Source organism: Dysidea avara, chromosome 1, assembly GCF_963678975.1.
Source record: "Dysidea avara chromosome 1, odDysAvar1.4, whole genome shotgun sequence".
Lineage (NCBI taxonomy): Eukaryota > Metazoa > Porifera > Demospongiae > Dictyoceratida > Dysideidae > Dysidea > Dysidea avara.
The window spans coordinates 19,002,082-19,028,094 of record NC_089272.1 but is presented as its reverse complement, the minus strand read 5'-3'; the positions used below and the strand labels follow the sequence as shown (position 1 = coordinate 19,028,094).

General features: G+C 36.2%; 1 protein-coding gene across 1 annotated transcript in view; it reads left to right on the top strand.

Annotated features, from left to right (window-relative positions):
- LOC136265341 (uncharacterized) overlaps window positions 1-26,013 on the top strand; it is a 143,937-nt gene that overhangs the window by 46,816 nt on the left and 71,108 nt on the right. The window contains exons 10-15 of the mRNA XM_066060181.1: window positions 1,925-2,215; window positions 7,549-8,832; window positions 10,791-11,090; window positions 15,580-16,875; window positions 19,411-19,701; window positions 22,566-23,849. Coding sequence (XP_065916253.1) covers window positions 1,925-2,215; window positions 7,549-8,832; window positions 10,791-11,090; window positions 15,580-16,875; window positions 19,411-19,701; window positions 22,566-23,849 — 4,746 coding nt within the window. The remainder of the gene's footprint in view (window positions 1-1,924; window positions 2,216-7,548; window positions 8,833-10,790; window positions 11,091-15,579; window positions 16,876-19,410; window positions 19,702-22,565; window positions 23,850-26,013) is intronic.

Here is a 26,013-nt window from a genome sequence, read left to right as displayed (position 1 = left end):
TTTTGTACATTTGAACTGTAGACATTTTTAAACCAGGCGCACGCCCACAGCCGGCCGAAGGCCGGCTGTGGGCGTGCGCCTGGTTTACTGAAATTGTTTTCGTAAAAGTGTGTGTGTGTACCTATCTATTTACCTATCTACCTATGTTTGTCCGTACGCACCCACGTGAGCAAAATCGTTTAATAACGGTAAAAGCAGCTTTTACGTAAGAAGTAAAAGTGAAATGAAGTCTGTATTAAACTTCTGCACAGGTGAACTTTGCTCTGAGGTGGTTTCTTTTCGGCGGACTGAAATACGGGTGTGGTGACTTTCCTCAGACTACCTTCCCCTTGAGGTTTTCAGGCATTTAGCAACTAAAAAACAATGGTGCAGGCCTCGTACACTGCCAGGAATAGCCTATCGCTTCGAGTTGAAAGGGGGCATATCCCTTACTTACGCGAACGAAAATGAAGAGCAGCTTTGAGGCTTTGTCGAGAGAATTTGTGGGAAAAAACACGTTAGTCACACTATAAAACAGTTTAGAAGATAGTTTTGTGCGTAATATGTTGGTAAAAGCGGTTTATTTAACAAACGCTTCCTTAGCAGTGCATAGCAACGTAATTGAACGAATTACGAATATTTCATGAATTACGAAATACGAGAAATAGCTAATTATATTATTGCACAACCCAAACTACCCTATTGTAAAGTAGTAATACATAGTTGGTTAATTCATAGTAGTATATACTGTTTATAGTTATTCCAGATGAGTTAGCTAGCTGCATGGCGCCTGGTTTTTAGAAGTAGCACAACATCAACTTGTTCCAGTAGGCACATGTGGATTTGAAAAGGTTGTTCACTCTGTGCTGTTTCACTTAACAAATTGACATGGCTGTAATATTACTGCATGTAGGTGCAAATGGTGCAGTTCACAGAGATAGTTATCATATTTTGCATATCTATGCACAGGTTGAGGTTGTATTATTTGCATGATGTATGTTCACCACGAAGGGTAAGTGTAGAGTGTGCTTTCACTTTGCTTGATTATTACATGTAAATAATACCCAGACACATTTACTATACTATATTACACATATGGTAGAACATAGTATAAGATGTTTTCTTGGGTATAAGTCAACTCGGCATGTGTTTTCAAGAATTTTGCTTTCAAAATGCTCTCTTTAATTTTATAACGTTACCCATAGCAGCCAATATGAAATTGAATATCATAAAACTGAAAAGCCATCTGACTGTCTGTCTGTCTGTCTGTCTGTCTGTCTGCATTCCATCTGAGTTTACAAATTCTTTCTGCCAGTATTGGAGTAGTTTTTGTTCCAAACAAAGCAGTAGTCATCTAAAAAAAATGAAGCTTTTGACTACTGTCATTTGCTGTTTACAGTGTATCAAATGCACAGATGTTGAGCAAAACTTGCTGAATTCTTTCTGCGTACCACATGCAAATCACCTTTGCTATTCAACTTTAAATGAAAAGCGTCTCTGTGTTGTCAGTGGTTAGGCATGATTTGACAAGTATAAGGTGACACTTTTTTCAGTGTGGTACTTTCTGGGGAAACCTATATGTTCCTAACCTTTTTGGTAGGATGTAAGTATTAGGAAAATTTGCAGGAGTATAGGCATTTGATAAGATGTAAGTACGTATTTGGAAACATGTGTGCTGTGGAATAATATACTGTGTCTAGAATTGCACTTTTAACCTACCAGATAGTCATTGTTTCATTAATATGTAGTACATTATAAATAAATAGTATCCAATACTTAGTATGTTTAATTTTAGCTTTTTATCCATCATGTTGAGTATACTATTATATTCTGATGCAATAAATTCCTGCAGGTAGGGCAGGTACCAGTGTTAGTTTTAAATATTACGTGCTTGTAAGATCTATGTAATAATTTCCTGTGGTGTTTTTGTATTGCATATTATTAGATATTAGTCCTGAAGTGGCCAATCAGACAATAAATGAAGAAGACACAGCTTTATTTACTTGTCAAGCTACTGGTACACCAATTCCTAACATCAGTTGGTACTTCAATGGTGTTCCAGTGGATGAGACAAACACTATGAAGTATATGATATCAGAGATGTTGTTAAACACCATTGCCAAAAGGAGTACACTAACTGTAATGAATGTGGAGCCATCTGACATCGGTACCTACACATGTGAAGCTGCTAATTTTGCATCTATTGACACTAGCTCTGGAGTGCTGACTGTTATTAGTAAGGATGTTATTGTGCATATTACCATAAACACATTAAAATTTTGTGCAAATACCAGTGTTACACTGTAGCAGCTGGGATTACTAGATATATAGGTGTGGTCTCCATAATGATAAAACATTTCTAAAGTAGAATTTTGTGCAGTGATGTATGGTGCACTTTATTAATTTAACAGTTACAACCCAATGTGTAGTATAACTCAGTTGTTAACAAGCAATGAAAAGCAAGCAATGAAAAGCAAGCAATGCTTTGTAAGCAATGCTTTGTAAGATTCTCTGCAATAACCCCTAACCACCAGAAGTAGTATTAAACTCATTAGCCATCAAAGCAAATTCATTATAATCGATTTATTCAGTTACTAGTATATTTAAAAGTATATTCATTTTAAAATGAAGTAGGATCCAAGTGATAAAAAGTAGTGAAACAAGAGATCAATGATGGTTTTACAGCATATAGCTCTGTGAGAAAAAAGTTTACATTGTCATGTTATAACAATTGTTTTGTTCAATGCCAAAGTTGGGATTTTCCCACTTAGTTATGTTTGCTGTAAAACCATCGTACATCTGTTGTTTCACTACTGTTATCACTTGGATTCCTACTTCATTTTAAAACGAAAATAATATTTTTTGTTGTTAATAGCATACAGCTATACATGTGTGACTGTTCTATTAAGGGGATTGCTGTATTAAAGTATCTTGTGTTGACCTCTAGCCTACAGCTAGACCAATAAGGGTGTGTGGTCATTGTAATAATTTGGTAAGAGGTGTAGTATCAGTGCTCGATCATTATTAATCAAGCAAGATCATTAGTGTGTGTGGTCTTGAACTTATCATGAAGTTACAGATATCTACCGGGTGTCCAATACCATTTACAGTAACGTAACTGCTTTAAATAATTTTGAGGCATCTGAATATGCTGCTCAAGGAAAGTGTTGATACAGAAAATTAACACCTCTATATGGTTTCATTGCATGAAGAAGATGATGACCTGATTCCTGATTGAAGATAAAAGGAAAGAGGGCACACACTCGTTGGAACCCCAAAAAGTACATGCCATTGGTGAGTTTGTTATTGTAGTATAAAATGGTGACCGTACACTGCTTTGTTTGGTCTCCAGCATTGCAAATGTGGTCAGGCAGGTGGGCAGGCAGGAAGGTAGATGAAAATTCAAGTTTAGGAATTTTTAATATCTTAAAATTCTCTATCTATTCCATACTCTATTCTGTAAATGTTATCTTGTTTTTAATGCTGTATTTGATGTTATATGGACTAATGTACGGTATTCTGTAATGGTGTTTTTTGTCATGTAAAATGTCTCCTGGATGATATTAAAGGCAGAGAAGTATAGGCGGTGTACAGGACAATCCCTACTTAAACAGTACAGTTTGATAATCCCATCTTTATTGTTATCGCCAATCTGTTTTCACTGAGGCATTTAGAATATGGTTTTTTTTTTACCTCAAATGCAATCAATTGTAATGATATTGATAGTTTCAAGGAACAATTCTATAATTATTATAATGTAAATGTGTTAATTAATATCAGTGCACTTATACTGTAATTTTTCTGTGCTGTAATAGTAAAGTGTAAGCTTACATATTTATTGTAGCAATCTATACAAAAACAGCCAAACTGTAAAACAGGGTGTGGTTCCACAAAAAGGCCAGGGTAAAACAGTTGTGAAATCAAAGTAATGGTCGAAAAATGGCTGTGACAGTAAGTAATAGCGAAACTATTAATAACAACAATTCAGGTAAATTTGTGTTGCAAGGATTCTGCAATTATTAAACCTCTAGCCATTAGCCTACCATCACAGCCATTTCTTAGCTTCCATCTTTGATTTCACAACTTTTCTCACCCTGGCCTTTTTGGTGGAGTCACATCCTTTTTTATAGCTTGGCTGTTTTGATTTAGACAGAATTTCTTTTATAGTTGCATACCAGGCTGGCTTTGGGGCTTCTGTTAAACTTGTCTTTTCAGAATGAAGAACAGTACAGATTTTTATATGAGGTGTTGATTGTACAGCAATGTTGTTGAAATTTAGTACACTAAAATTTTATACAGGTTGACTTGTTATAGCTGAACTCTACGGGTGCCTTGTAAGGTACGTAGCTGAACTCTACGGGCGCCTTGTAAGGTATGTAGCTGAACTCTACAGGGTGACTTATTGCCTAGCTGAATTTTCTACAGGGTGACTTGTCATGTAAATATATGGCTTAACTCTACAAAGTAACTTGTTATGTATCTGAACTCTCTACAGGGTGATTTATTTGTGGCTGAACTCTTTTAACAGGGTGACTTGTTTGTTGTGGAACTCTCTACAGGACGACATGTACGTAACTCTCTATAGTGTAACTTGTTAAATAGCTGAACTGCTTACAGGGAGACTAGGTTTGTACCTGAACTCTTACAGGGTGACTTGCTTGTAGCTGAACTCTCTGCAGGGTGATTTGTTTGCAGCTGAACTCTCTACAGGGTGCTTGTTTGTTGCTGAAATCTTTATAGGATGACTTGTAAATCAGTGTGAACTCTCTAAAGAGAGACTTATGTAACATAGCTGAACTCTTTCAAGGGTGACTTTCTTGTAGTTGAATTCTCTGAAGTGGCACATAACTTGTAATGCAACTGAACAATGTATAGGATGTAATGTAGCTGAATTCTCTACAGGGTAACTTGTGATAGTCTATATGGAGTGACTCGTTTGTAGCTGAACTCTCTACGGGTGACTTGCTTGTAACTAAGGGTGTACTGTTGCTACATAGCTGAACTCCCAACAGGGTTACTTGTTATTTAAGTGAACTCTCTTCATTGTGACTTTTTTGTAGATGGACTCTCCAAAGAATGACTTGTGAGGTAGCTGAACTCTTCAGATAGTGACTTGTAATGTAGCTGAACTCTCTACATGGTGACACTTTTGTAGCTGAATTCTCTACAGGGGGACTTGCTTGTAGCTGAACTCTCTTAACTTGGCCTAATTCATCCCTACGCCTTCCCCTATAATTTTTAAAACATTTCTTTACCTCCCACCCTTTTTGGAGCTTGCCTGGTACAGTCAACATTGAGTTAAAAACTATCTAAAATGGTGGGCAGTTTAAGTATTGGTTGCTTCTACTGTGGATGCTCTTGAAAGTAAAGAATTGGTGTAAAAAGTGTGAAAATTTGGTACACATATCTTTCAACCATTGGTGAGCCACAACACACCGAATACGGCATTTCTCAATACCTTTAAATAGACGATAAGACTGGTTTTCCCAGACTAGGTCACAATATGCTGAAATAATGATATTCTGACTACTGAATGTGGTGAGACTTTCCATAGTAAAAATCATCTTTTTTCTTAAAGATGCATGAGCACATATGCATGAAAACTGTTTTTGTTCTTCCTGTCAATAACACACTTGTACAGGGGAAAGGAGATTTAGTGGAATGGCGAAAATGGCAAAATTGGCAGAAACAGCAAAATTGTAATTTCTAAATTACGGACAGCCTAAAAACACTATACATATGTAGTGTGAAGGCTTAATAACTGTTAGTTAACACTTTTAAGCACAATGTAGCTCATAGCCTCATTCCCAGACTGATTTTTTTCCTTTTATATTTTGGGTGGGGGGAAAAGAGTTTGTTGTAACTCCAATAGACGTTTCGTTCTGAATCCCCAGATTCAGGGGATTATTTGAATGGTTGCCAACAAATCAAAACTTATGTTTTTGTGTTTTGTACACATGTTGCAGAAATAACTCAGTAGGTTCAGCAAGCATAAGGAACAAGAAAACATCTTGTTTATGGCTTGTTTGTAACCCTTCAAAAGATCCCCAAAATCTGGGGATTCAAAACGAAATGGCTATGAGTGTTACATCAGACCCACCCAAACACAAAAAGGAAAAAGCATTCTGGGCACATAAAATAGCTAGCTAGACCTTACCACAATTTAAGCGCATGCTCTGTGCAGCGCCGATTTCTCCAGTGTACAACTTGCAGCTTAGCATCATAACCACAACATTAGGTGTAATACAGGTTTTTGTAATTGAATTTGTCACCTTTGCAATCAACGTCATCTTGTTTGTAGTAGAGTTCATCACTTTTGTATAGTATTTGTCCCATTTCCAATTGAAATTGTTGGTTTTGCAATTAAATTCCACACTTTTGCATTAGAATTTGTCACATTTGCACAAGAATTTGCCAAAATTACATTGACTGCAGTAAACCAGCTGCTCATTACAAAGTGGATCATTTTTGTCATGGAGAATACCACTTGGGACACTACAGGGTAACTGGAGCTGGTTATATGTGAAACCATTTGTGTTAATTAGCTTGTTTGTGAGTGACCACACCCATCGCCAATGGCATATATATGTAGCACAATTGTGAATGCAGAAGAATTACTGCCTTATAAAGAGTTGCTTACAACAGATGTAGGTCATAAAGCAGTTGCTACATCTTGTTTTCTTGTTTACAGCAGCTGCCAATCTTGTTTCGGATGAATTCTTGTGTAAATGTGACGAATTCTAATGTAAAAGCAATGAATTCAATTGCAAAACTGACGAACTCAATTACGAAGTCTACTGCAAATGTGACAAACTCAGGACAAAGTCAATTGCAAAGGTGATGAATTCAATTGCAAAAACCTGTAATTCTTGAGCTGCTCATAAACTGTAGCCTCATTGATCTGTCACCTTGTGGCACACCATATTTGAGTGCATGTCACGATACCCTGTAAGCACCTAGTCAAGGTGCATTATTACGCATAACCATCTGCTAGAATGTTCTTTAAAGTTCTCATGAAATTGATTGCCACTCTGTGTTGTAAGCGTGCATGTCACATTATACATCATGGTCTTGTACTTAAATAATTAACCAACCTACACAATGGGGTGTCACTAGGCATGAGGCTATTATGCTCCAAAAATTGAGCATTATGCTTTTGAGCAGTGCTCAAAAAATCACCTATTATGCTTTTGAGAATTGCCCATTATTCCCAAAATTATGCCACCATAATTGGCTAATAATGCCAGCTTATTGCTGTATCTGCCATTTTCATTGATGTTTAAGCTTCAAATAGTCTTGAATTCTTTAGCTAGTTGCTGTATTAGAGTATTTCAATTTAATGTGGTTGTTTTATTAACTAATACTGCTTAACAAACTCCAGTGAACAATTAATACACGTTTTAAGTTAGTCAATGGGTGCAATACAGAGAATTCAGATGACACCTACCATTAAGTACTATTACTATGGGCATTTATTGATGTGGCTTCAAAATTAATGATGTATCACATTTTTTATAATACATAATTTGATTTGTAATGTAAAATGATACTGCTTCATATTATATGCAGGACCTGGTGAGCATTACTTTGGATACTTCCGAGGACTTAATGGTGGACAGCTATCTGTTATAGTAATGAATACAATATCTACACCAGTGAGCTTTACAATTGAGGCTCCAGTGGCAGGTTTTTTCTATACAGGAGTTGTTGATGGTAGTAATGAGACTATTGTAAATTTACCATTCAGTGTGGCAGTGTTTCGAAATGATAGAGACTACAAAGGTATTTACTTAAGAGCTAACAGTGATGTTGTAACTGTGATTGGTCAAAATGAAGTAAATCAGTATAGTGAAACATTTCTTATACTACCATACAAGAGATCAAGTGTCCTAACAGAATATGTGTATTATGCAATATCAGAGCGTGGATATCATTCATCTTATCAGGGTGCAATACTGATAGTTGGTACAGAGGACAATACAATAATGAAGTTAACAGTCACACAAACAGCTACCACCAACACTGGTAACACTCTCTACACTGGCACTGAATACTCATTTGTTATCAACAGATTACAAACATTTTATATCAGATCATCTTCATACTCAAGTGATTTGACTGGAACCAAAATTGTTACAGATAAACAAGTGTCTGTGTTTAGTGGTCATGAGTTAGCCAAGATACCATGGAGCACATGTTGCCATAATGCACTAATAGAACAAGTTCCACCAGTTACATCTTGGGGTAGAGTATTCTATACCATGCCATTAGCTACCAGGAGATATTACATCATAAAAATAATAGCATCACATCATTCAACTCAGATTGATTTCTACTGTAACAATTTTAGAGCATCTTATACTATCAATGAAGGACAGTATTCTAGCAGAACATTATCACAAGGAGAATATTGTGTAATTTATTCTAATAAACCAGTACTGGTGACTCAACTCAGTCGTGGTGGATATGATGAACGTGATTACATTGGTGATCCTATGATGATGATAATTCCTGATGTGCTTCAGTTTTCCAGCAGATTTCCAGTCACTACCATTCGTAATCCAAGTAGATCTGGCTACAGACATTATATTAACATCATAGTGTTGGCACAATACTATCAACCTGATATGATCCACTTAATATCAGGAGGAAGGAATACATCACTAAACACACAGGAATGGGTACCAATAAATGTTGGACACACTACTGAAGCATATGCTACACAAGTAACAATATCAGAAGGTGTAGCTGAAATTATCCATGCTAATATGGATGGTTTGATGACAGTAACTACATATGGAGTAACAACTTATGAAAGTTATGGTCACCCTGGGAGACTCGATTATGTAACAGGTTTGTTTATGTGTTGCACATTGTTCTTTTTAAAATCAGTGCTAAAATCATGCTTTGACAATTTTCTGGACAAATATTTGAGTGTTTTCAAGAAAAGCAACAGTATGTTGTTTTAAGGCTGTTGTAGATGTATGTGAAAGACAAGTATGAATATGTATACAGTTTACAAAACCAAGAAACATATAGTTTTTATGCATTTGCTACTCAGTTATACTACAACAGAAATGTCCCAATATGCAGTGAAATTTTCCTCAAGGTGGGACACCTACGTGTCTTCAAAGATCATCTTCAGATTATGTAATGTCTTTTTACTTTTTATTTTAGGAAAACTCTCTTGCAGCATGCATGTGCTATCACACTTTTTGATAAAATCTGTCATTACTTATGCTGTCATTACTTATGCATGCATAATTATTTTCACTTCAAATTTTGAAGGTAAGTTATGTCTTAGATTACAAGGGCAATTTTCCACACGTACTGAGTAACACATTTAATGCAATTTATTGTAATGTAATAAATTGAAGTTAGCATTCCTTGGTGTGGACATAGAGTATGAACCTTCAGTACTACAGTAAACAAAACTAACATGTTTTAGGAATAAAATATAACACAAACTAACCTGTCTGTATTTTATCATAGCTCCATAATGTGGTTCAAAATTTCATTCAAACCTTTCTGAAATAAAGGTACTGTATCTTAGTAGAACATACATGTAAGTTCTTTGCTATCCATAAGTACATACAGTGCTTTAGATAGCTTAATCAAGTATAAAAGTGATGATGTTCAAAATAGCATCCACTTTCAATAAACAGTGAAAACTAATTTTACTAATTGATCATGTGATGGTTGCATAATTGCAAAGTACTGGTGTGTGGTTTGACACAAAATATTCAAGTGTATACTGTGTTTTCTTACAAAGCTAGTGATAGTGTAGCAAGTGCCTGCTAGAATTGGCAGAATAAATTTGTCAGCTGCTTAAACTAATGATTGATATCACTTAATTGCAATGCAAAAAGTCCTACATGTATAAATGCAATTGTACTGGTAATTCATCTGTACTGGTTTGTAGATGTGCTGTTCTGCATATTATACAAAGCCAAATTCAATCAAATGTATAGTCACCTGTAGCACCGCTGGTTTGTTTCTTTCTGCAAGCTTCCAGCATAGTTTGTGGCCATCCTTATGACTTGCACCTAACTTAAATTGTCACATGGAGACAAGGATGTGATTGACATATTTTAATATGTTGGATAATAAGTCATACATCTCTTTTTTACTATTCTCTGATACAGTTGCATGCACTAAAGTGCTATGACTCACACAGACATATTGATACACTATAGCTAGTTTGTAATAGAATCAGCTACTGATGGTAAGGATGATGTAATGGCACTGAAGAAAAATATCTGGGTTTAAAATTCTCAGTGAATGTTCAATTAGAGTATTTTGACCCACAAATTTGCACCTTGTTGATTTTCTCCTTGTAACTCTGTAGCTATGACTGTGATTTGTTTTGAACCACAAAATGTTTGAGCTACAGTGAAACCGCAGGACATTTGAAATTGAGGACACCTACATAATCTGGATACATGGTAATGGTCCCAAAATGCCTCTTAACATGCAAACTGACCTGTAAAAATGGGACACCAATTAAGCCAAATTTTGAGGGCCTATATTTCACTAATGCACAGGACGATCTCAAATTTGGTATGTAGGGTGCCAAAAGTGGAGGGTGTTCAGAGCATAAAAATCATTCCAAAGTAACACTGAGCTATATAGAAAAACACATTTTCCTATTTTCTGTCAATATACACATGGTGTGGCATGCCAGTTTTCATGGCTGCATGTAGAGTGTCTTGAATAAGTACAATCATTATGTGACTCTCACACAATCATTGTGCACTTACTGTTTATTTTACACTACAATATAACATTTACCATGTTTTTTCTATATGAAGATGCTCCAGTTATTGATGTTGGAGTGATTAATGAAACACTGAATGAAGGAGATACAGCTTTCTTCACTTGTCAAGCTACTGGTACACCAATTCCTAAAATCAGTTGGTACTTCAATGGTGTTCCAGTGGAGAAGACAAACACTGTGAAGTATTTGATATCAGAGTTGTCATTGAATCCCACTACCAAAAACAGTACCCTAAAAATTTTGGATGCAGATTCATCTGACATTGGCACCTATACATGTAATGCTTCCAATATACTGTCTAGTGATACTAGTTCTGGAATGTTGGCTGTTGATGGTAAGTCTGTTACTGAAATAATGTTATTTTGTATGTAGCCATCTTCCTGGTGAGTTAGCATGTATCTATAGTATAACTATATCAGAATTTTGGTGCTTTTCCACATATATAATTATGCATTCCAGTGGTAATTTGGTAAACTGTCCAGATTGCTAAGGTAGTCTTTTACCAGGATCCATTGTGAGCCTTCCTAACAGTTATCTTTTTCCACCTGAAACCATACCATGGATAAAAAATACCAATATAGACAGTCCCAATTCTCAGTATTTTTTCTATAGTCTGTATGCGTTCATCTGAGCCCCCACCAAATATAGTAATATCAAAAAGAGCTGAACATGTGTTCACTCCCAATGGTTTGTACTGGAACATGTTGTAAACATGTTTGTGCACTTGAATCATCCATACTAAATGTATGGGATATTTCTAAAGCCTCATAACTCACTTGTTCTTGCCTGTATCAAAGCACTTTTGATAAACAGTTCTGCCATTTAAAGGGTTTCACAGCGCTATTAAATGTTTGGGCAGCTGGCCCATGTAACAAGAGTTATTAACAAGAAACGGGGGCTCAGTCAGGGGCGGATACAGGGGAGTCAAAGGGGGCTCTTGATCCCCTCCAAAATTTTTTAGTATATCAAGATTGAGATACTCTAATAGAGCAGTCACTCTAATAAAGCAGTCACCATATAGAGCAATGTGTAGCGAGCTATGTAAGGCTTTTTATGTACTTTATCAGCTATAAACACGTAGTTGGTGAGGTGGGCAGCTGGTTGTGACCTTTTTTTTGTTCTCACCTTACCAAACTAGACAATGTAGTGCCTCAGTTCATTTTGACCTCCCCTTTCCATAAGTATGGATCCGCCCCTGGTTAAGGTGAATGTGAACAGACTATGATCCTGCAATCCTAATATCATGTTTTGGTGCAAAGGGTACCTCTCACACATAGGTGTAGGAAGCGGGGGGGGGGGGAGGAGGCTAATTGGCTAGCTATTTCAAGTAATCTACTCCTTAGCTCTACCAATGTTTCAGATACTCTATAATTCACCTTCCCATCATATTCAATCAACAATTCATAAATAATTTATGAAACTATCAGCTTGTACAGTGACTCAGCAACACCCTGCAGATCGATGATTGTGACAAGCACCTCTAAAATTAATTTAATGTTGTTTGTGACTGACATAGAAGTAAATTACACAAGTAAGGATATACTGCTGGAATGATTCAGGCATGTTTTTACTACTAAAAATACTCTGAAATTGAATCTCACAGGGCTAGTTTTCAAACATTTTCCTGAGGGGCATGCCCCCAGACCCCCCTAGTTTAGAATACTCCATTTTACTATGCCTATGACACAAAGATGACAACCAAAATGGATCATTGGGGTAGAAAACCTAGTGTTAAACCATCCCACTGGTATATAGACTTATACAAATTTACATGCAATATCAGATAACTAACTGCCCTATATACAACTACATTACTTTTACAATTTTAGTTAGTTTGAAAGTAACCTTCTCAAAAAGCAAAGGACTATACAAGTCACTTCCCCATAGTCTAGGAAAAGAAACAAATTACCCAATAAGCAACATGTCAAAAGATTTATACTAACAAAAGGACCTACGTATGTATTATGAATATCCCTATTATTACCCCATTGTTGTAACTATTACCCCAATATGAATATTGGCATTAGCGACTTCACACAAAAGGCACAGTCATGTACTACAGATATTCTAAGGAAGCCTAATAACAAATGGTCCATATAGAGACAAATACTGTATACGTATTTATACAACCAAGTACTAAGAATAATAAGAAATGCAGTTAAATTTACATCATAAATATATACATAAGTAGATGAATAATTAATAATTATTATTATAAATAATAAATAATGTTCTTGAAAACTATGAGGTCTACAGACATGTACTAGTCTGGGATAGATTTGCCTATGAATGAAGGAAGGCACAATTGTATAATAATTATGCCTGTTTGTGCTGATACCTCAAACAGATGTGTAATTCTATATAATGCCCAGTACAGAGTAGGCATATACCCATGCTGAATTCCAAATCACATGAAGCGGAGAAGATTAGCAACCATCCACAGAGTGATTGCAGGAGAGCCAGAGGCCACTTATATGTAAACAACAAGCTTACATGTATGTTTTAATGTCAGTATTATTTGTAACAGTTTATTTGTATCCAGCATGTGCACTCCAGGCATGAACAACCAGCTGATTCCAGCTGATGAACTTGTGAACAACAAGGTAAAGAGTTTTGTTTCAATGTTTCGCTTGTATTGTACATTTTCTATGCTTCATCCTACACCTGGCTTGCTATCTGGAACTTTTTCCACCTGTACAACTGTTGCGGATAATCTGCATATACAATAATATGTAACTATCTCCTGCATGTTGTGTATGCAAAGTGTGATCACTGGGCCAATGCCACACCTCTGGTGTACTGGCACATACCAGCAGCCTGTAGTTACAACAGAGTCAATTGTATATTGGCTTGATTGGGATCATTTACTAGTTGTGTCTTCAAAACCTTGGTGCGCATAGCCTCAATTCATGACTAAAGTCATCTTCAGAGACATGTCACACCAACATTGCAAAGTAGATAATTAAGAACCACACTGATTTTGATTCAGACTACAGAATGGTTGTGGCTGGTGTCTCTTTGTTTTACAAGTGTTCAGTCTTGTTCCCAGGTGGCACAATAAGTCCAACGACAGCTTTATCCTTTACCTCGCTTACTAATAGAATGATGTTCCACCATCATTGTACCAGCTCTTAACTACAAGTGGCCTTTAGTCTGTGCCATATTGCCTTGAATCGGGATAATATGTTGATTGTGCTGGCCTTCACCACCTTGTCATGTATAGCCTCACTTCTTGACTGAGTCACCTTCAGAAACATCTCACACCTACAATATAAACAAATCAATTAATACCACTCTAGCTTACTTGCTTTTTTTTGTGTAAGTTGCATTTTAGTATTGTGATTTTCTGATGCCAGTTAAGCTTCCTTTCCTGTGTATGCATGCATATAACTTCAACCAGCACACACACTGCTTTGAGCGCTGCCTATGGAAATGGTGATGCAACAAATGGCAGTAGCAGCAGCAGCGGCTGCAGCATCATCATCATCATCACTACAGCAATAGAATGTACAGGTTGATACACCCAAAATGGCACTGTTTATACATGCTCTATGGGTAGGTTTTGTCATGTTGGCATATGTACTTGGTTGTACGTGACTCTGTCCTAGATCAATCTTAATAACAACAATAATAATAATAGAATGAATCTCATCATGTGCTAAATAGGTATACTAGCCTGTAACCATATTACGTACAGTGAAACCTGAACCCCTTGGGATCAGCAGTGGTCCATAAGTCTGAAAAGTTTGTATCTCTGAAACTGTGTATAAATAGCCTTAAAATAGCATGAAGAATTTTTTTAAATACCAGTATTTTCAACTACTCTAATAGAACAGTCACTACTCTAATAGAGCAGTCATTTTCGTAGACCGAGAATCCGGATAAGTGAGGTCCGGATAAGTGAGGTTCCACTGTAACACTTTCACACCTCAGATCAAAGGAATACCAGAGGATACATTTGCCATGTATACCTCTTTACAGGGAGACATCTAAATGTACACTGGTGTACATTGAAATGTATCCCGGGAAGTGGTTGCATTTTAAAAGAGCAAGCCACTTTTATCAAAGCAAACATGGCCTTGATGTGGATGAGGTAGTGGTACCACCCTCTGTTTGTTTTATACAAGCTCAGACCGAAATCGATTGTGGGAATAAATCAATGCTCACGTGATGATTACCACAAATTGAAGTGTTGCCACAAGAAGCACTCAAATGAAGGCGTTTCAGTATTCTTGCCATTCTACAAGTAGGGAAATTTTACTTAAAAGTGAGACTAGTATTACAGTGCATTCACAAGCATTTCGGCACATTTTTGAATGTAGACACACCCACATTATGGACAGCACAAGTTAGCCACTCTATAATGAAGCTTACCCCTTTAGGTCTTTAGTATATGTTATGATCAGTCTTTAAACAATGCGAAAGAAGTAAAACACTTGTAATTCCCTGAAATTTGCCCTACTCGACTTTGCCGTAATATCTGTAGGACTCGTCCATTGATTCTAACAATCATTGCTACAACAATACTTGCTGCCTAACCATTATCAAATCTTTCAGGCATGCATATAAAATGAATCCAGTGGTTACACTCGTATTGGCATCAAGGATATCTGCCTGAAACGGAAGTGTTACATATTAGCTGTAACATGGGCACTCATGATTTACCTGTAATGTATGCCCGCAGCCCTTGGGCTTCGGGCATACATATCAGGCAAATCACTTGTACCCATGTTACAACTATAAATAATCATAATCATATCGCAAACTATGAACATACAGTATGTAATAATATAAATCTATGATAATTCCTTTTTTACATGTAGTAATTGCTGAATACTATTTGGGATACTTCAGGAACTTTACTGGTGGACAATTGTCTGTTATATTAATAAATACAGTATCATCTTCCATCAGTTTCACCATTGAAGCTCCGTTAGTAGAATATTATTACAATGGAGTAGTTGATAGTGGTGGTAAAGTTATTGTGAGTTTGCCATTCAGTGTAGCAGTATTTCCTAATGACACAGAGTATAAAGGAATTTTCCTAAAAGCTGATAGCAATGCAGTCATAGTGATTGGTCAGAATGAGGCAAATGGATCAAGTGACACATTCTTTGCTATACCATACAAGAGATCAAGTGTGATAACAGAGTATGTGTATTATGGGATATCAGTAGCTGGATATAGTTCATCTTATCAAAGTGCAATACTGATAGTTGGTACAGAGGACAATACAGCAATGAAGTTAACAGTCACACAGACAGCTACCACCAACACTGGTAACACTCTCTACACTGGCAGTGAATACTCATTTGTTATCAACAGATTACAAACATTTTATATGAGATCAACAGGAGATTTGACTGGAAGTAAAATTGTTACAGATAAACAAGTATCTGTGTTTAGTGGTCATGAGTTAGCCCAGATACCACAGAGCACTTGTTGTGGTGATCTACTGATAGAACAAGTTCCACCAGTTACATCTTGGGGTAGAGTATTCTATACCATGCCATTAGCTACCAGGAGATCTTACACTATTAAAGTATTAGCTTCCTATAACTTGACCAGGCTTCATCTTCACTGTAATATTCTGGATGGTTCTCATATAATAAATGAAGAATCTCACACCATCAATGAAGGGCAATATTATACCAAAACATTATCGCAACAAGAATATTGTGTAATTAATTCTAACATACCAATACTGGTGGTTCAGTTCAGTCATGGTGGATACGAAGAGGGTGATGATATTGGTAGTCCTATGATGATGATAGTTCCTGACACATTTGAATTTTCTAATCTGCTTTCTGTTACCACAATTCATAATACAACTCAATCTGGCTACAAACATTATGTTAACATCATAGTGTTGGCACAATACTATCAACCTGATATGATCCACTTAACATCAGGAGGAAGGAATATATCACTAAACACACAGGAATGGGTACCAATAAAAGTTGGGCTCACTACTGAAGCATATGCTACACAAGTGACTATATCAGAAGGTGTAGCTGATATTATCCATGCTAATGAGGCTGCTTTAATGGCAGCAAATATCTATGGATTTTCCAAGCTTGAGAGTTATGGCCATTCTGGAAGACTTAGCTTTGAAACAGGTTTGTTTAATGCATTTATATAATATGTAAAATAAATGGATCTATATTGTACAGACTGTATGTAAAATACATGTAAATGCTATCAAGTTGATAATCTAACTTATCATACCATTGCATTATTTAAAAGAACAAAGGACTTTCCCACCAAGCTATGCTGTAATACCATCATTCACCACTTGTTTCACCTCTTTTGATCATTTGGATCCTACTTTATTTTAAAACCAATATATACTAGTTTGTTTAGTTTTTTGTTATAGCATACAGCTATACTCGTGTGACTGTTCTATTAGGATGACTGTTGTATTAGAGTATATAAAGTCAGCTAGGGGCATAGTTATTATTTCATTTTTCACTGTGCTTGCAGTATAAATACAGCTAGACCAATAATGAGGGGTGTGGTTATCGTGATCGAATAATAGATTGTTAAGAGGTATGGTCTTCGTGATCGATCATTATTAATTAAGTCTAAGTAGCTAAAGTCTTTGAGCAGGCTGTAGGACCAGGTGTCCTACAGACCTTCAGCACTTATGCTGCAGTGCTGTAGGACCAGGTGTCCTTCAGCACTTCAGCACTTATGCTGCATTAATAAAAAAACAAAAACAAAAAAACAAATATCATAAATGGGCATGGTCTTGAACCTATCCTGAAGTTACAGGTATCTACCAAGTATAGGTACTTTAGTAATTTTGTGGCATGCTGCTCAAGGAAAGTGTTGATATGAAAAATTAATACCTCGATATGGTTTCATTGCATGAAGAATACGACAACCAGCCTGATTGAAGATGAAAGAAAAGATAAGGCCGCAGAGGGCACACACCCATCAGGACCCCAAAAGGCACTTGCCACTGGTAAGTTTGTCATTGTGGCATAAAATGGTGGGTGTGTGCTGCTTTGTTTGGCCTCCAGCCTTGCGACTGTGGTCAAGCAGGTAGGCTGGTAGACGATGGCCTGAAATTTCATTGAAATTATTAATGAAATATTGCCTGAAATTTTGTACATTTCAAAGATGAAAGTTGATGAGTAAACAGGTGTGATGGGCGTTTTTGAAATTTTATGGAAATTGGTTTCAAATTACTGAATTAATTTTTATAAAGTTTTAATTTTGGAATTACTGAATTTTACGGAGGAAGATGAGCTGAAATGTTCTTGAAATATGGGCACTCTTATTTCTACCTTTAAAATTCATAAACAATTTTGACTACCCCTTGCTGGCAGACGAAAATTTGGCTTTCAGTGATTTTAAAAAAAAATAGTATTTTATATTCGACCACCTGTATGTGTTTTCTTGTTTTTGTTTTTTTATGCTGTATTTGATGCTAGATGGGCTAATATTTTTCCGTAAAGGTGATTTTCATTTTGCAAAATGTTGCTAAGATGATGTTTAAAGTAGTACTTTAGGCAGTGCATGTCATTGTAGGGGCGATCCATGCTTAAACAGTACTACCGTACTGTACTACCGTACTGTTTGATAATCTGAAAAGCCACCTGTCTGTCTAACTGCATTCAATCTGAGTTCATGCATTATTTCTGCCAGCTGCTGCACATATTGGAGCAGTTTTTATCTAAACAATGTAGTAGTTGTCTAAGATTAGTGTAGCTTTAAATGAAGTTTCTAACTGCTGTTTACAGTGCATTAGATGAATGGATGTTGAGCAAAACTAACCATGCAAACTGTAAATAAATACATTTGCTATTCAATTCACACTTGCCTTTGTAAACAACTAACAGGTAGACATCTGTGTGTTGTTAGTGGTAGGGCTTTTATTTGACAAGTACAAGATCTTTAGCCAATTGGTGACACTTTTTTTCGATGTGGCACTTTATGGGAAAGCTTTTCTTAACCTTTAATATACTGTATTTCTGTTATATAATCTGTGTCTTTTATGAAGACCTTTCTTCTTGCTGAGTATATCTACCTTTTTGCATTTTCTCTTTTTAGTGTTCTTGTGCTTGCAATTCCAACACTAAGGATGTAAATACACATAAGGAAGCACTGTAGGAGCGTAGGCATTATTACATTTGGTATATGCCATATAATTATGTGCTGTGGGATAATATACTGTGTCTAGAATTGTGTTTATAGCCTACAGGATATTCACTGTTTCAATACTAGCTAATACTTACAACACTTTAGTACAAAGTTTAATTTTCAGCTTTTAGCCATCACATGAGTATGCTGATATATGTGACCTGGCCTGCGAAAATAGGGCATGTGGGCACAAACTACACCCCATCACTCTACAGGTCATATCTTAGAACTGAAACAGAATATTTGCATCCTGTAACTTGCATCATACTGCCAATTAAATGCTTACTAAGAGCTGAAGTTTGCATTGCCATAGCATGATGGTACAAAAAGTTATGCACGGTGAAAGTTTGAAACTGTAGGCAAAAATCATGTGCCCACATGCCCTATTATCGCAGGCCCAGTCACATATTAAGGCAATGAATTCCTGCATGTTAGTTTTAAATATTATATGCTTGTAAGATCTATGCAACTATTGCTTGTTGTGTTTGTGTATTGCACATTCTTAGATATTAATCCTGAAGTGGTGAATCAGACAATAAATGAAGAAGACACAGCTTTATTTACTTGTCAAGCTACTGGTACACCTATTCCTAACATCAGTTGGTACTTCAATGGTGTTCCAGTGGATGAGGCAAATACTATGAAGTATATGATATCAGAGATGTTGTTAAACACCATTGCCAAAAGTAGTACACTGACTGTATTGAAGGTGCAGACATCTGACACTGGTACCTACACATGTAAAGCTTTTAATTTTGCATCTACTGACATTAGCTCTGGAGTGTTGACTGTTAATGGTAAGGATGTTATCGTGCATATTAACATAAACATAATACATTTGTGCAAATACCAGTGTTATACCATAGCAGCTGGGATTGCTAGATATAGGTGTGGTCTCCATATGTGACCGGATTTGCAAAAAGGGGTCTTTCGCCACATCTATTTTACCAACTTTGACAGTTCATAACATCAGATTGGAAAAAAGCCATTGACTTGAAATTTGGTCAGTGGTGAGAAACAACATAGCTGAATGGATGGACAGAATTTCAGCTGTTGAACACTAAGTTAAGATCTTCTAATTGGGTGTGTGTGGAAGACCCGTTTTCACAAATTCGGTCATATGTTATGGTTAAAGCACTGCCATGCAAAAATACAGCATGAGGGTGTGTGTCGAGAGACTAATACAGCATGAGGCGAAGCAGAGTGCTGTATGTGCCTGGAGACACCCCCGAGTGCTGTATTTTTTTTGTACACACAAGCATAGGTGAAGCTTTAAGTGTTTTATTGTACTTCCTGGTCATCTTGCTTGGAGCGATTTTCTTGGGTACCCAAATCACTTCACTTTTTGGTGATCAGTAAGTTGTAATATAATCAATGTGTAGTCGTAGAACAAACTGTTAGGATTAGTATGGCTAGTTTTAACATTTTACAGTATCACACGCATGATCCATTGTGCCATTTGTGTGAGATTATTGCTTCAATTTGGCATGTCAGACTATCAATAAGTGTTCATGTAATCTATTTCCAGTCATAGAACCAACTGTTAGGATTAGTTTGGCTAGTTTTAGCAATTTACAATATCATGCATGTGATCAATCGTGCTGTCAGAGTGGGGTTGTTTAATGTTTATGTAACATTCCTTACATAACTATGCTGCATTACTGTGTTGTATTTGCCCAAGCGTACTGTATTTGCCCAATTATCTGCATAACCATGCTGTATTTGCCCAATTAGCCACATAACTTTGCTGTATGACTCTTACAGTACAGTTATGCAACCAATTGATACAGTAAGGATAATATAGCATGTGGTGGCATTTTGATCCTCCCACTCAAAGTATGATAAGGCATTGCCAAATTAGAATCTGTGCAGTCATTTTGACACACTTTATTATTATGCAACACAATGGGTAGTGTGTAACAAGCAATGAAACAAACAATATTACACTCCACAATATTTTATACACTCCACAATATTTAATATTGTTTGTTTCATTGCTTGTTACACACTACCCATTGTGTTGCATAATAATAAAGTGTGTCAAAATGACTGCACAGATTCTAATTTTTGTAAGATTTTCAGCAACATAGTAAACATACCCTTACTACTAGAAGTAGAATTAAATTCATTAGCCTCTAGAGTAAATTCATTAAAATCTATTCAGTTATAACCAAATATTGATTATTATCATCAGTTTGAAGCAATTAAGATGTGGAACACTCCTCCCCAAATGTAATCAGTTGTAGTGATAGTGACAGTTTTAGGGGGTAGGTAAAAGCAGTGGGCCCAGGGACCCATGGGGATCCAACTCTTTTCGGAATTTTATACACTCCACAATATTTTATACTTGTTCTAGGTACCTCTGCAAATAGTTATGACCAATCCACTTTTCCCTGTCATGGTATCTCACACGATGTTTACACCAGTTAGAAATTATAAGCACCTCTGAAAGTGTCTGAATCTGACTGCATTTATAGGCCACTCACCTGCTGCACAATGAATATGCTAGTCTATTATGTCACCTAGCTATTAAGAAACATTGTGCAAGCAAATATTTTGGGGAAATAGCGATTACTAGCTAAGCCAAGCTAAGCAAGTTTCAGCAGCTCAACAACCAGATTTCGCACATTGTGGTACATTAGCACAATGTTTCTAAACTACTCCAGTAGCTGGGGCAGCATAATAGACTAGAATGCTTATTGTGCAGCAGGCGAGTGTGCAGACACTTTTCAGAGGTGCTTATAATTATTAATTGTGTAAACGTCATGTGAGACACCGTGACGGGGAAAAAAGTGGATTGGCCGTGCAAGACTACTTGCAGAGGTACCTAGTACAAGTATAGAATATTGTGAAGTGCATAAATTTCCAAGAAGAGTTGGATCCCTTTGGGTCCCCTGGTCACCTGGTCCTTGGGTCCACTGTTTTTACCTGCCCAGTTTAAGGGATAAGCTCAATCGTTACAATAATTTTGGATGTGATTAAGTTTTAGTTTTATATTAATTAAGGTCAGTACACTTATGGTTTAATTGTTTTTCTTGTAATAAACAAATGATTAATAATGGTAAACCATAGGCTTACATGTTTATCACACATGCATACAGTGACACAGAGTTTAGGATTATGCATTACAAATGCAATGCATTGTGGATTGATTAAAACTAAGTAAATAGTAATAAACGCCACCACTAAAGGGCCACTTGGCCATCAAGCTAGAGCTTGGGCTATAGTACTGACAATGCTATATATATTGTGCTTAAAAGCTATACTCAGATTGGTAGTACACACGGTGTCTATAAGTTCAGACAACATGTGTTAACTATTATATTCACTATTTCTGAGATATGATTATAACCTGATCTTGTAGTTGATTGCTGCATAGTCTTGAAGAGTAGCTGCCCGCACATGGCAAGTGAAGTAAAGCGATTAGTAATTAACAAAATAAAACTGGCACAAATTTTATTTTGTCAGCAGTGCTATTTACCAAATTTTACCTCAACCAAAGTTTGTCTCTGTATGGTACATGTTTTAAGCTAGTCAATGGGTGCAATATATAGAGAATCCAGATGGTACCTGCCATTAAGTACTATTACTATGGACATCTAATGATGTAATACATTTTAATAATTTAATTTATAATTCTACTGCTTCATATTATATGCAGCACTTGGTGAACATTACTTTGGATACTTCCGGGGACTTAATGGTGGACAACTATCAGTGTTATTGATGAATACATTATCTACACCAGTGAACTTTACAATTGAGGCTCCAGTGGCAGGGTTTTACCATACAGGAGTTGTTGAGGGAAGTAATGAGACTATTGTAAATTTACCATTCAGTGTGGCAGTGTTTCGAAATGATAGAGACTACAAAGGAATTTACTTAAGAGCTAACAGTGATGTTGTAACTGTGATTGGTCAAAACGAAGTTAATCAGTATAGTGAAACATTTCTTATACTACCATACAAGAGATCAAGTGTCCTGACAGAATATGTGTATTATGCAATATCAGAGCGTGGATATCATTCATCTTATCAGGGTGCAATACTGATAGTTGGTACAGAGGACAATACAGCAATGAAGTTAACAGTCACACAAACAGCTACCACCAACACTGGTAACACTCTCTACACTGGCAGGGAATATTCATTTGTTATTAACAGATTACAAACATTTTATATCAGATCATCTTCATACACAAGTGATTTGACTGGAACCAAAATTGTTACAGATAAACAGGTGTCTGTGTTTAGTGGTCATGAGTTAGCCAAGATACCATGGAGCACATGTTGCCATAATGCACTAATAGAACAAGTTCCACCAGTTACATCTTGGGGTAGAGTATTCTATACCATGCCATTAGCTACCAGGAGATATTACATCATAAAAATAATAGCATCACATCATTCAACTCAGATTGATTTCTACTGTAACAATTTTAGAGCATCTTATACTATCAATGAAGGACAGTATTCTAGCAGAACATTATCACAAGGAGAATATTGTGTAATTTATTCTAATAAACCAGTACTGGTGACTCAACTCAGTCGTGGTGGATACGATGAACGTGATTACATTGGTGATCCTATGATGATGATAATTCCTGATGTGCTTCAGTTTTCTAACAGATTTCCAGTCACTACCATTCGTAACCCAAGTAGATCTGGCTACAGACATTATATTAACATCATAGTGTTGGCACAATACTATCAACCTGATATGATCCACTTAATATCAGGAGGAAGGAATGTATCACTAAACACACAGGAATGGGTACCAATAAAAGTTGGGCACACTACTGAAGCATATGCTACACAAGTGACAATATCAGAAGGTGTAGCTGAAATTATCCATGCTAATATGGATGGTTTGATGACAGTAACTACATATGGAGTAACAACTTATGAAAGTTATGGTCACCCTGGAAGACTCGATTATGCAACAGGTTTGTTAATGTGTCATGCAATAAATTAAATTTATGAGTGAAAAAAGGTGTTTAAACCAGGAGTGCACTCACAGCCGGCCAAAGGGCGGTTGTAGGCACACCTGTTTTCCTTAAATTGATTTGGCAAAACCATGTGTCTGCATGCCTGTGTGTTGGTATATCTGTCCAACATCCATGTGAGCAAACAGGTTTTGAATTACAGAAAATAAGTTCAAGTGATATAATACTGTAGTATGCTTGGATTTTAGAGATAGCACAGCATCAACTTGTTCATACTCTTTTTTGATATCAGTGCTAAAGTCATCCTTTGACAATTGTCTGGATAAGTTTTTGAGTGTTTTCAAGAAAAACAATGGTATGTTGTGCAGCCAAGGAAAGCTGGTGTTGGTGTATGTGACAGACAAGTGTGCATTATTAATATACAAAGACCAAGAAAACATAGCTTTATGCATTCATAGCTTGGTTGTACTACAATAAAAATGTACCAATTTGCAGCGAAAATAAATTTACTCAAGGTAAGACACCATCTACACATTTCAAATTTGAGCTAAATCAGTGCAGCTATCTTAGAGTTACATTCCACCAAAATTGTTCTCTGATTACATAACTTCATTTTACTTTTACTTTAAAGCAAGTTGATCTTGTGCTGCTTCTAAAAACCAGACATCCATGCAGTTAATACTGTTCATTTCTAGCTAAACAGGCAATTAATCAATAATTTAGTTATTAATTTTACTAAATTATTATTTGATGTATTTGTAATTCATTAATTATTTTGTAATTCAGTAATTACGTTGCTATGCAGTGCCATAATACAAATAAACCATTTTAATTAAATCACAAATTACACACAGAAGTATCTTCTCAAATGTTTCATAGTCTGTCTATTGTATTTTCTGACACAAATTGTGAAGAGAAAGCCTTGAAGCTGCCCTTAATTTCTGTTTGACATACCCCTTTCACCTATTATTTAGCCTATTTATTTGGACATGCCCCTTTCACCTTGAAGAATTTTGTTATTCCTAGTAGCTTATGAGGCAGTTTTACACTTGTATATATAACCCATTGTGAAAGTCATTCATAGCGTCTTCAGTAATTTGCTTGACCATATTTCAAACCGACTGCCTTAAACTAAACTTACCTGCTTGGAAGCTTAATACAGGTGATATACGGCTTTTATTTCTCACGTATAGGCTGTTTTTAGCTTACAATATCAATGCAACAAGACAAACATTAAATATACAAACATACACACACATTTTTGGAAAATAACTTCAGCAAGCGCCCATAGCCAGCCTTCGGCTAGCTGTGGGCACAAACCTGATGTAAACTACCATAAAGCATACATATGTTATGACACTTATTAGAAAAACTGTCATTGTTCTCCTGAGGGTGAGCATGATAGCATAATACTATTATAAATGATTTTCTCTAAGATTACAAGCTCATTTTTTGTCATGCCTACAGGTTAAACCATTAATTTTACAGAAATAAACTGAAAATCAATTTGGAGGAGGTAGGTTAACCGTCCTAGTTCAAACCTTTTGTACCTTAAATGAAATGGGAGCATTGGTTATGGATTTATAAACCAAAACCCAATTTAAGTTACTCTAATAGAGCAGTCACCCACAACAAAGTGCACAAAAATTTGAAATAAAATTGATGCACACCATGCATCTTTTACCTAAGCTCTCAAGTCCCTAGTCAGTTATTCACCTCAGTAAATTTCTACCTTATAAATTATAATAAACTCCCATATCTTGATAACCATTAATACAGCTAGGACTAATTTCACTTCAACTACAATACTCACCATGAAATTTTTGGTATCAAACATTAGTGAATCAGGCAAATGTGTCTACCATAGGAAAACAAACTCCTCAACAATTGTCTGCCATTGCTTTACAGAGTATCACTCTTCCTCTTGTATCTATGCCCTCGATGGAGTAATGGCATTGAAATAAATGCCATCATGACCCTCACATGTTGTGGTATACAATAGATCATCTAACAAGGATTGACAAAGCATCACATCAAAAATGCAGGTGAAGAGAGCTCATCCCCTTGTCAAATTATTACTGAATTAATATCCAGATAATATTATACATCTGTGCAGACCTGTATCAGATGCCTTGATCTTTGATGTTATAATAATAGTACAATA